General features: G+C 38.9%; 1 protein-coding gene across 7 annotated transcripts in view; it reads left to right on the top strand.

Moving 5' to 3' along the window:
* The window catches only part of TTBK2 (tau tubulin kinase 2), a 174,312-nt gene that overhangs the window by 145,515 nt on the left and 16,577 nt on the right, over positions 1-12,220 (top strand). For all 7 annotated transcript variants that reach the window (XM_038580193.1, XM_038580194.1, XM_038580195.1 and 4 more), the window contains 2 exons: positions 4,054-4,265; positions 6,583-7,171. In XM_038580193.1, the coding sequence (XP_038436121.1) occupies positions 4,054-4,265; positions 6,583-7,171 (801 nt within the window). The remainder of the gene's footprint in view (positions 1-4,053; positions 4,266-6,582; positions 7,172-12,220) is intronic.

Below are 12,220 nucleotides of genomic sequence, written 5' to 3'. Positions count from 1 at the left end.
TGGCTAATTTTGCCCATAGCATTCAGATATACACACTAAGCATTAACGTTCATCTTGTATTTTGTGGAAAAGGTGAAAGCATTAAAAAAAAATAACACTAATACTATAAGAAGAGACATCTCTAGATCAGAAGGTAATAATCTTTCTGAAAAATGTGACAAGACTCTGGGCCCTTTCTTTAGTATAGACCTGTGGAACTAGGAGTACCCATCCTGAGAATTGTCTCAAGTAGAGTTGGGGAAGTGAAGGTTAGAATTGGAAAGCATTGAACTGATCATGAGCTGACAAAGTGGATGTTGAATCATTGACATGATTTTTTCTTCCTTAGGATTGTAAGCAGGACTACTTGTAAGTATGGGGAGAGATAAAATTTCTGAATTAAATGATTGATTTTTAGTAATCTTGGGCAGATTATCCCCAAATTTCTTTTTGATCTTATTGTCCTTGTCATTTCAATCTTCACAGAAGATAAGATGAAAATAAATGGGAATGGAGGGGCAATGAATTATGAACCAGTTAGGTTTTGGTGCTTTTTATGATTTTATAAAGGTTTAGTTGGGATGGAAGTTAAATTTATAGGTGTAAAATGAGACTTTGGGCTCATACCTGTTAACGTGATTGATAGAAAGTTGGCTAGTCATGCTTTATGAAATATATCTTGAAGAGACTCATCACTTCTGAAGAGCTTGGCTTGTCTTCAGACAAGATATATACTATATTGTTAAACTTAATAATTAAAAAAATTAACAGTATACACATCCAGTCATAGGAGTCACTTTGTAAAAACAGTCTCTGCCTAGATGTGACATGCTACACTATGGTCTGACTATTGAAAAAGCTGTATCTGGAACCTTCTAACACTGTTGGTGGGAATGCAAACTGTGCAGCCACTCTAGAAAACAATATGGATGTTCCCCAAAAAGTTAAAAATAGAACTGCCCTATGACCCAGTAATTGCACTGATAGGTATTTATCCAGAAGATACAAAAATAGTGATTCAAAGGGGTACATGTACCCCAATGTTTATAGCAGCAATATCCACAATAGCCAAAAACTATGGAAAGAGCTCATGTCATCAAGAAATGAATGGATAAAGAAGAGGTAGTATGTAACACACACACACACACACACACACACACGCACACGCACACACACACACGGGATTATTACTCAGCCATCAAAAAAAAAAAAAAAAGAAATCTTGCCATTTGCAACAGTGTGCATGGAACTAGAGGGGTATTATGCTAAGCAAAATAAATCAGTCAGAGAAAGACAAATACCAGATGATTTCACTCTTATGGGAATTTAAGAAACAAAACAGATGAACATACAGGAAGGAAGGAAAAATAAAATAAGGTAAAAACAGAGAGGAAGGCAAACAATAGGAGATTCTTTTTTATTTATTTATTTATTCATGATAGAGAAAGAGAGAGAGAGAGAGGCAGAGACACAGGCAGAGGGAGAAGCAGGCTCCACGCAGGGAGCCCGACGCGGGACTTGATCCCAGAACTCCAGGATCGTGCCCTGGGCCAAAGGCAGGTGCTAAACTGCTGAGCCACCCAGGGATCCCCCAGGAGATTCTTAATTATAAGAAACCAACTGAGGGTTGTTGGAGGGGAAGTGGGATGAGGTAATTGGGTGATGGGCATTAAGGAGGGCACTTGTTTTGATGAGCATTGCATGTTATATATAATTGCTGAATCACTGAATTCTACCCCTGAAACTAACAATATACTACTATATGTTAACTAAATTGAACTTAAATAAAAAAATTTTAAAAAACGAACTATTAAAAAAAGAAAAAACCCTATCTGGACTAATATTAGTCAGGAATAAGTAGTGAAAAGTAGTCAGGGAGTCAGTGTCATATTTTTAAAATGTCAACTGTGGCTGTCTTTATCACATCAGAAGCAAAACCTGTTCTTATAGTAAAAAAATCTCTAGTGATATTCTCAGTTGCCAGCCTACACGGGTATCTGTGTGTATGAGAGTGTGAAATGGCACTTGACATAGAGCTGACTTATTTGTTACTATCTTTTACCCATCACCACTATTTAATCTGTATTTAGTTTTCTTCTATTTTTTAATTCCTTCCTTTTCACAAACATTACTCAAATTAGATTATTACTATGAGTTTTTTGTTTTGTTTTTGAGAAGGAGAGAGGGGGTTGGGGAATAGTATAGGGGAAGGGAGAGAGAAAATCTTAAGCAGGTTCCATGCTCTGTGTAGAGCCTGACGTGTGGCCTGATCTCACGCCCCTGAGATCATGACCTGAGCCATAACCAAGAGTCAGATGCTTACTTAAGCCACCCAGCTGCCCTGGTATTGTTCTTTTATATCGGTAATGTTTGTGTGGATTTTTCAAAGATGTTTACCATTTCCTTGCATTTTTGGAAGTCCTGGACTTGCTGTGTTTCTTCGTGAAGTATTTCCATTAGAAGTTCCTTTAGTTGAGGTCTTTTGGGAGCACTCTTAAATTTTACTTAGTCATATATGTATTTATTTTAGCCTCACTCTTTCAAGAGAGTTTATGCTAGATTCAACATTTATGACTGACATTTTTCCTCTGAGTTCAATGATTGGTATTCAAAAGTCTGTTACTCCTATTAATTTTCTTCTCTTTCAGATAATCCATTGCCCTCCATCTTTGCTCCTTAGCTGCTTTTTAACTTTACTCTTTGTCTTTGGTGTTCTACATTTTACCTACGGTGTGTGTAGACTTCTATTTCTTTTTATTTATCCTGCTTGGGATATCTTATGTTTCCTGAATCTTTGAATCATAGTTTTGTGTCATTTCTGCAAGATGTCCAGTTCTTCCCTATCAAACTAATTCCACTAATTCATTCTTTTTGTCCTCTCATCCTGAACTTTAAGTAAACATATGCTTTCTCATTCTCCTATATAATCTCTTAATTTTTTCTTCTCCTTGCTGTGCTTCATTCTAGGTGATTTCTTTTGCTATGTCTTCTAGTTCACTGTTTAATAACTTAGGCTTTTTCTGGGTAATAAGTTTAATATATCTTTGGGAATTTCTTATTTTTAAAGATATATTTATTTGAGAGAGATAAGAGAGGACAGGCAGAGTGAGAGAAAAAAAAAAAAAAAAAACTAAGCAGACTCCATGCTGAGCACAGAACCCAATTTGGGGCTTAATCTCACGACCTGAGCCAAAACCAGGAGTCAGCTACTTAACTGACTGTGCCACCCAGTCCCCCTTCATGTCTTAGGGAGTTTTAAATGTTTATTATTATTATTTCTGCTCTTAGTCATGGTGGCATCCCTTCCTGTATGTTTGAGTATCTTTAGTGTTTTACTCATTCATTAGTAATTAATGGCAGTCCTCTAGACCTAAATTAGGGATTGGGGAAGCCTTCCTTCAGAGAATATTGTATTTTGCTTCTGTTGGTACCAGAGAACAATTGGGCATCTTCCTGAGAGTCTAATCAGAATAGACATACCAGACTTCCCTCTCTCACCCTACTACTGGGGTCAGTTTCATTTCCCTGGTAAGTGTACTGGTCTGGGCATTTGTCCTTAGGCAGCCCCACCGCTCAGAGCTGCATCATATTTAACCTCCTTCTGCTCTTCCCAGCCCCTTATTGTCCTAGTTCTAGGTTTTCCTGTTTTTGTTTGGTTTTTCACTTGTTTTTTAGAGAGGGTGGGTATTCAGGTTTGGTGACCCATCCTATTGTGAGACCACTTGTGCCTCAAAGAAAATGGCCTTTCCAGGTTTTATTTTTAGTTTAGTGGAACAGAGTTCTCCAAACATCTCATTAGACATAATATAAAAAGTCAAGGTGGGTAAACATTTTTAGACTATTTATCTTTGTACCACAAATATAAAAACCAAATAATACTAAAGTGAGAATAAATTAAGAAAACTCATTTTATGAAGGGTTATAGACATGTAATGACATCAGTTATCCAAAATATCCTGATTTCTGAAAAAACTGTCCAAGCATTTGCTTATGTTATTTTGAAATACTTCAATGATTGCTATACATCTGTATCATCTGAATGTTTTTCGTGGTTTTCTTTAATATTTTCTCCAGGCTGCTACCGAAGAAGAGAACAGCCATGGTCAAGTAAATGGTATTCTGAATGCTCCAAGCCTTGGTTCACCAATCCGTGTCCGCTCAGAGATTACTCAGCCAGATAGAGATGTTCCATTGGTGCGAAAGTTACGTTCCATCCACAGCTTTGAGCTGGAAAAACGTCTGACACTGGAGCCAAAGCCAGATACTGACAAGTTTCTTGAGACCTGGTATAAAATAGTTTTTCTTTTTCATTAAAGCTACTAAGATAATATAATAACCATCATCATCATAATTAATAATTTATATTACATAGTCTTTGAAATAATAATTTTTTGCATTTTTGGGCAGCCCCAGTGGCTCAGCGGTTTAGCGCTGCCTTCAGCCCAGGGCCTGATCCTGCAGACCCAGGATTGAGTCCCACGTCAGGCTCCCTGCATGGAGCCTGCTTCTCCCTCTTCCTGTGTCTCTGCCTCTCGCTCTCTATGTCTCTCAAGAATAAATAAATAAAATCTTAAAAAAAAAAGAATTTTTTGCATTTTTGTGGTACTGATTTGATTAAATTCTTATCTCCATCTGTGTTTTTAATTATCGTGATTCTTAACATGAATTGTCTTATAATGTTACAAGATAACCTTTGACTTTGGGAGCTTAGCAGTGGGAGTTGGTAACTTCATGAGTTACCAGGTACAAGTTAAATGAACATTTTGAACTTTTGTTTATAAGGGATCTCTTTTATTGGAATGAGAAGATGCAGTGTAGGGTTAGAGAGTGCATTATAAAGAAGGTATTATAGAAAGGAAGGGGAGTATGTGAATGAGGGAAACCAGTAATTTATACAAAAGGGGCAGGCAGTTCAATTCATTTTAATGTAGGACTTCTAATAGTGAGTACTGTAGGAAAAATAGACATGAATAAGTTTATCATTCTTCCTAGAAAGAAGGGAAGGTGAAACTTTGGAGAACTATTCTCCAAAGGTTATAGTTTATAACTATAGTTAATGTTTGTAAGTCCCATTATTCCCAAATTTTGATAACAGAAGACAGAAATGGAACTTTAAAAAGAATTTGGGGGCAGCCCTGGTGGCACAGCAGTTTAGCGCCGCCTGCAGCCCAGGGCGTGATCTGGAGACCCTGGATTGAGTCCCGCATCGGGCTCTCTGCGTGGAGCTGCTTCTCCCTCTGCCTGTGTCTCTGCCTCTCTCTCTCTCTCTGCATCTCTATGAATAAATAAATAAAATCTTTTAAAAAAAAGAATTTGGGATATATTTATGAATTATAGAAGGCTGCAGTAATATTCAGAACTGAGTGACTAATGATAGTCACATACCCTTCAATGTACATCCCTGGTGGCTGCTATTGGCAATGAAATGTTAGGTTAGAAGGAACATGTATTTGACTAACATAGTAGTTACTATGTCCAAAGAATTCAGATTAATCTAATCTAGCTTCTATTTTTTTATAGTATTTCATATATGTGTATTTTTCCTCACATAGTAATTATTCAGCCACACAGCTACATGATAGAAGCTTGTGTCTGTACATTGATATGATCAAAAGGATGGATTGGAGTTGGGGCAGTGCTTAAACATTTTGAGTTGTGCTAAGATTAGGGATAAATACATAAATGCAACAGGGATGAAAGCTTAGTTTGGTAAAGAATTAGTTTAATAAAAGAACCATGCTGAGGGAAGGGCTGAGAAGTAAGACAGCACTGAGAAAACAGAAGTAATCTAAGGAAATGAACTCAGGCCAGAACCTAGAATGGATAGGAAACAGTTGAAGCAATGAAAGCACCCAACTGCAAACTTGAAAGGGAGAAAACATACTGCTTAAACTGTTTCCCTGAAGTTGAGATCAGTTCCTAGAAGCCAATGCAGCCAAATGGTTACACCATTGCCTGCCCCTCAGCCAGCAGAGAGATTTGTATAAAGTGTCAGTTGCCTTTTCATCCACCCAAACGATATTCCTTGTGTCATCCCCCATGCCCCCATCGCCACCCAGTACCACTGTGTGCACTGCTGCTACATAGTGGGCTGGGCATGCTTGAGAAGGTGTAATAGCTAGCGGTGCCTTTGGAGTTTACTTGGAGTGTACATTTACATATGTCTGTGAAAACAAAACACATGAAGTATTTGCCTAGCTTCTCATTTCCTTTCCTATACTAGCTTCTTCATTTCCTTTTATAGGGCTTCTGGTGAGGCAAAATCCCCTTAGCTAAGTTCTGCCTCAGTCCCTCAGAGAGAGCAGAGGGCAGTGTGATTGAATTTGTAAAGAGAAGGGGAAAGAGATCACATAAGTCAGCCTGAGTAGGCTTCTCTGCCTACTGCCGAGAAGCAGGAGAGCCATCTTCCTCCTGTGGGTTCCATCTTCCAAAACAGGATTATGACAGGTGGAGAAGAACATTATCAGCCTGTGAAAGCTTCCTTATGCTTTATTAATATATTATTCTGTCACATGTGTGTGAATATTAGTTCTGTGTAGAGCTTATAGGTTGTGTATAAATATTTTCCTAGAGCAATTGAGTAACTGCTCTCTGTTTTTAAAGCCTGGAGAAAATGCAGAAAGATTCCAGTGGAGGAAAGGAATCTATTCTCCCTGCTGTGCTTCATAAGCCTTGTGTTCCTGCTGTGTCTCGTACTGACCATATCTGGCACTATGATGAAGAATATCTTCCAGATGCTTCTAAGCCTGCCTCTGCCAACACCCCTGAACAGGCAGATGGCGGTGCCAGCAATGGATTTATAGCAGTTAACTTGAGCTCCTGCAAGCAGGAGGTTGATTCCAAAGAATGGGTGATTGTGGACAAGGAGCAGGACCTTCGGGATTTCAGGACAAATGAGGCTTTAGGCCATAAAACAACTGGAAGCCCTTCTGATGAAGAGCCTGAAGTACTTCAAGTCCTGGAGGAATCACCTCAAGATGAGAAGCTTCTACTGGGTCCTTGGGCAGAAAGTGATCATTTAAAGAAAGAAACCTCAGGTGTGGTCTTAGTACTTTCTGGGGAGTGCCCTGCCACTGCTGCTTCAGAACAGTACACAGATAGGCTAGAACTACAGGCTGGAGCTGCCAGCCAGTTTATTACAGTGACGCCCACAAGTCCGATGGAAGCGCAAGCGGAAGGACCCCTCACAGCGGTAAGAGATTTGTTCCTATTCCTTTTCTCTATTATCCACTCAAGGTGCTGTTTAAAAAGAACTAATAGTTGATCAACTAAGATAGTTCAGCAGATGCCTAAGTTTGGCAGAAGGGGGGTGGGTAGGGAGTGATGTTGGGACTAAATTCTATACTCAGTCATCCATTTTGAAAATTATCAAAGCAAGTGAGTCCTATCAGGATAGCAACGCAACACATAAAGTGTCATTATAACCTAATTTTAGAACAACATTTATAATTAGACCACAAGAGCTATCTATCTATGCATTTAGATATGACTTTAAAAATTTGTCATCCTAGAGATTTTTAATCTCTACATTATAAATCTGGTGAGGAAGGTAAATGTGGTTTCTACTTTATAGCATACACTTGCCTGGCTTGATTCACTTTGTTCTGTTGCTTTTTTTTTTTGTAATCTCCACAGAGAAATTTGTCATATTTTACATTACTCTTAAACAGTTTTCCAGCTTTAATGTCTGTCCATTGTTAAAATACAGAGTTCTGGCCTCTCTTCCAGAGCTTCTGCTTCAGTAGGCCTGGGCTAGAGTGAACCCAGGGGTGGTCTGCATTTTAACAAGTAGCTGAAAATAGTTGTGACTAAGGTCTTCTGCAAAGGAACATTTTGAAGAAACTCCTCTTTACTCTTCAGTTTGGGGATTCAGCTGGAGACACCTTCACCCTTTATTATCAGTGAGCAGTGATGCCCGTATGATGGTGAGCAACAGGAGCCCTGGAAAAGCCGAATATGTTGGCAGTAAGGAAACTGTGTACACAGGTCTTTGGCTCCAGCCTGAGGACAGGTACATCTGTCCTTCCATGAGTAGGAGTCCCAGATTTCCTTAAATTCCATAATCATTTAGCAGCCCTCTCTTCCAACTCACCAGAAACAACATTGTTGTTTTTTATTAGCTGAAATGTTTTTTTATTAGAACACAATTCCAAATGCAGGTGTAAAACAATGAGAGAAAATAACAAAATTTGGTTTTCTGTACAGCTCTGTAGGAATTCACCTGCACTTCAACATAGGAAAATAAATGCCTGCTTCGTTCTTCATTAGAGTTACTTTGTCTTTCCTTCTTTTCCAGGACTGCTTTGTACAGTTATACAGGTTCACTGAATGAAGTGGCCTAGCCACGGGAGCAAGTAGGGGCTGAAATCTAGCCCAGACTGTGCATCTTTGTGCATGTCTGTTTTCTCTTTGAGGAGGATCCTTTTACAAATTATACACAGTAACCTATGGACCAGAGGCAAACCCAGCCACCTTCCTCCCTCCCTCTTATCCCTTTTCCTCCCAAATTCCTCTTTACTGTTTCATTCCCTCTTTCCATCTCCCCAAGTTCAGTTTCTTCTTTTCGTCACCTCTTTCATGCTGTGCACTCACTGCTGCTCAGGCATTTTTCTGCTGCGTTCTGGTGTGTTTCCTCTCAAAGAGGCTTTCTAACGCCTTGGTTCCACTTGTAGTTTTTGCCTTGTTGGCATGGTTCTCATACACTACCTGCAACATTTTCTCTGTCAAATTCTTGAAAGACTTGCATTCATATATTTGATATTATATGGTTGACTTCATTTTCAGGTATCTTTAAATAAAAATATTTTTCTTAACTGAAGGTCTCTAAAGAAATGTCAGGTATATCACTTGTATATTTGTGTCTAAGGTAATAAACTTACTATTTCCTTCACTTAGGGGGGATTAGGTGAAAAACATATTTATCTTGATTCTCTTCTTGAAGCTTAAATTCAGAGTTTACTTTTGCAAAGCAGATGTTATTATTTTCCTAATTTACTACAGACACATTAAATAGGGAGTATTGCCAATTAGCGTCTCTACATCTCTAGCAACTCTGATTATATGTTCTAGCTTGGATAACACGCTAAAACGTATTACTGGGCTATCTGAATATTTTAAATTTTCTGATAGGAAACACTTTGTTTAGTTTGTATCTTTTTCACTCAAGCTTGTTTCTCTTTTATGATGACATGAAAAAAAAAAAAAACCATGTCTGATGTTTTAAAATATGTAGGAACCGGGCAGCCCCGGTGACGCAGCGGTTTAGCGCCGCCGGCAGCCCGGGGTGTGATCCTGGAGACCCGGGGTCAAGTCCCACGTCGGGCTTCCTGCATGGAGCCTGCTTCTCCCTCTGCCTGTGTCTCTGCCTCTCTCTCGCTCTCTCTGAATAAATAAATATTAAAAAAATATATGTAGGAACCATAAAAATGGGCAAAGCAAAATTTAACTATATTACAGGCATAGTTGGCATAGTAAATTAACCGATGAGAACTTCAGCAGCCGCTTTGTTTCTTAGTGCAGATTAATAAGCATTAGTTAGGACTTCCCTTATCCAAATACATGAAACCATTAATTATCAAATAGCATCTGTCAACTTTTTAGATGATAGATTTTGAAAGATGGATACATTTTTTAAATTTGAAAGAAATTGGTTTGGGGCTGTGTTGGAAATTAAAATTTTTTCCTTGGGTAAAGAGTGTTGAAATTGGCCCACTGTCAGTCATTTCTAAAACAATGCTAAACAACATGGATTTACAGGGGGTAAATTAGACCATCCTTTGGCTTATAGGAGAAAAATAGTGAATTGTTTTGATTAGAAAATGGAGAGACAAAATTAAGCTAGCATAAATGAACAGGGGTCAAGAAGAAAAACAAAAGAAAATGAACTGTTTCCAAAAGAGGTCTGACTCCTGGTCCAGAGTGGCAGGAACTATGGAAAGAATGTGACCAGTTTCATATGTGACATTGAGTAATCACTGTTGGTAGACAGAAGGTTAGATTTGAAAAGTAATGTAGAATTGGAAGAGTTCTTTGAAATACTGAGTATCAAGGCAGATTATACCACATGATCTCTTGGTTCTAGATGGTCATTTAGAAAGCCAGTACTTGGGCCACCTGGATGGCTTAGTCAGTTAAGCATCTGCCTTCAGCTCAGGTTGTAATCCCCAGGTCCTGGGATTGAGTGCCACATTGGGCTCCCTAATTGACAGGAACCCTGCTTCTCCTTGTCCCTCTGCCTACCACTCCCTCTGCTTGTGCATGCTCTCGCTCTCTCTCTCTCTCTCTCTCTCTGTCAAGTAAATAAATAAAATCTTAAAATAGAAAGCAAGTGCTTCATTTTAATATTACCTTTGGAAGTAATATAAATGTGAAATAATACCTCTACTATATTACCTGTTGCTATGTAACAGATTACCCCAAATTTAGCAGCTTTAAACAACACAGTTATTTCACACTGTTTTTGAGGGTTAAGAGTGTAGGAGTGGTTCAATCTGATGGTTTTGCCTCAGGGTCTCTCATGAGGTTGCTGTCAGGCTGTCACCTAAGGTTAAAATCATTGTAAGGTTCAACCAAAATGGGAAGATCCACTTCCAGGCGCACCCAATGGCTGTTGGCAGGCCTCAGTTCCTCAGTTGCTGTTAGCCAGAGACTTTGGTTCCTTACCACATGGGTCTTTCCATTCTTGACATGGCAGCTGGCTTTCCCATTAAATCAGGAGAGAAAGAGACTGAGACGTGGGAGAGGTTGGGGTCGTAGAGCGAACAGGCCTCCACCATGATAGAAGCCATAGTTTCTTTTATAACCTAATCTCAGAAGGGGCATCCCATCGCTTCTGTTGTATTCTGTTGGTCACTCAGACCAAACGTGCTACAATGTGGGTGGGAATATACAATGAATACTAGGGGGCCGAGGTCATTGGGGACCATCATAGAGACAGGCTACCATATTATCTTATATTTGTATTTCATAGAATACTTTCATATTTGATTCTAACAACAACTCTATGGAGCAAACAGAGAGAATATTATCCTTTTTTGCACTGATGACATCAAGCCATAGGACAGTGAGATAATCTGTTCTGTTCCTTGCACCAGGGGATTATCAACATTCTGAAGGAATTTTCTCACTGACTTGTTTCTTAGACATTGAGAAGAAGAAGGGGGTGTACAATAATGTACATAGTGGGAGCAGGACAAAACGAAAAGGAGTTATGTAATTTTTTTGTGATCTGTCTGGTAGTTAGCTTCTATTAAGAGGATTCCTCTGACTGTATTTACAGGAGTACCAAAACCACTACTATAAAATTCAGATCAGCAATGATTGCATTCCTTAATTCTGATCTTTCCATTCCTTCAGTTCTATTCAGTGTCTCCTAAATTCCAGGCTTTATGCTATTTCCCAAGGATAAACAGTTGGCACCAGCCTGCCAGGTTGGCACCAAAGGCCTACGTCTAACAGTTACCTTAAACAGCATGAACTGATTCTAGTGGAACCATGGACACAAATGTGAGGACACAGATAGCCTGCCTAGGACTGGGGAGTGTGATATTGGGTGTTTTTGTTTTATTTTATTTTCTGAGCTTTTCTTTTATTTTCTATTTTTTTAACCATGAAAACTGAAATGTTTAAAACTACTTTCATAATTGGGGAGGAAATAAAAATTTAAAATCTTTTTCTGGGAAGATTAAGGTTCATTTTAAAAGTAAGAGGACTCTGAAGCATGTTATTTTGGTGGAGAGAGATGCAGGGGTGTCAGGCAGAGAATACAGTAGTATATGCAGGGGTGTAGAGCCTGGAAGCACCAGACTTCAGAGTATTTAAATATGCGATCTAGAATCTAAGTGCCTTTTCCTACAAGAAACTGATAAGACTGGGGGAGGGGAGTAACATGCTGTTTGGGAGCTGAGTGGGAGAGAATGGGTGGGGGCAGCAGCCAGTGAGGGCACTTTGGCATTAATCCAAGCAAATACGGTGAAGGGTTGAACTGTGAAAATTGCAGTGAGAACTTGAGAGACATTTTAGTGGTACAGCTTATTTGAAATAGTAGTTTCATGTGGCTTTCTCAGTAAAATGTGTTCCACTGTGTTTAGAGTCCTTGTATAAACTAGAGGGACTCTATGGAAGCTCATGGAGTTACTCAGAGCCTCCATTGAAAAAAGGAATGATTCCTGTAATGTATTAATGGTATATACTTTAATCATGTGAAAAGATAAAGACTTTCAGGAATAATTGCCACCTGTTA

The sequence above is a fragment of the Canis lupus genome, chromosome 30, assembly GCF_011100685.1.
Source record: "Canis lupus familiaris isolate Mischka breed German Shepherd chromosome 30, alternate assembly UU_Cfam_GSD_1.0, whole genome shotgun sequence".
In the NCBI taxonomy this organism is placed as follows: domain Eukaryota; kingdom Metazoa; phylum Chordata; class Mammalia; order Carnivora; family Canidae; genus Canis; species Canis lupus.
The sequence above is the reverse complement of the archived record's forward strand: the minus strand, read 5'-3'. Positions and strand labels throughout refer to the sequence as shown.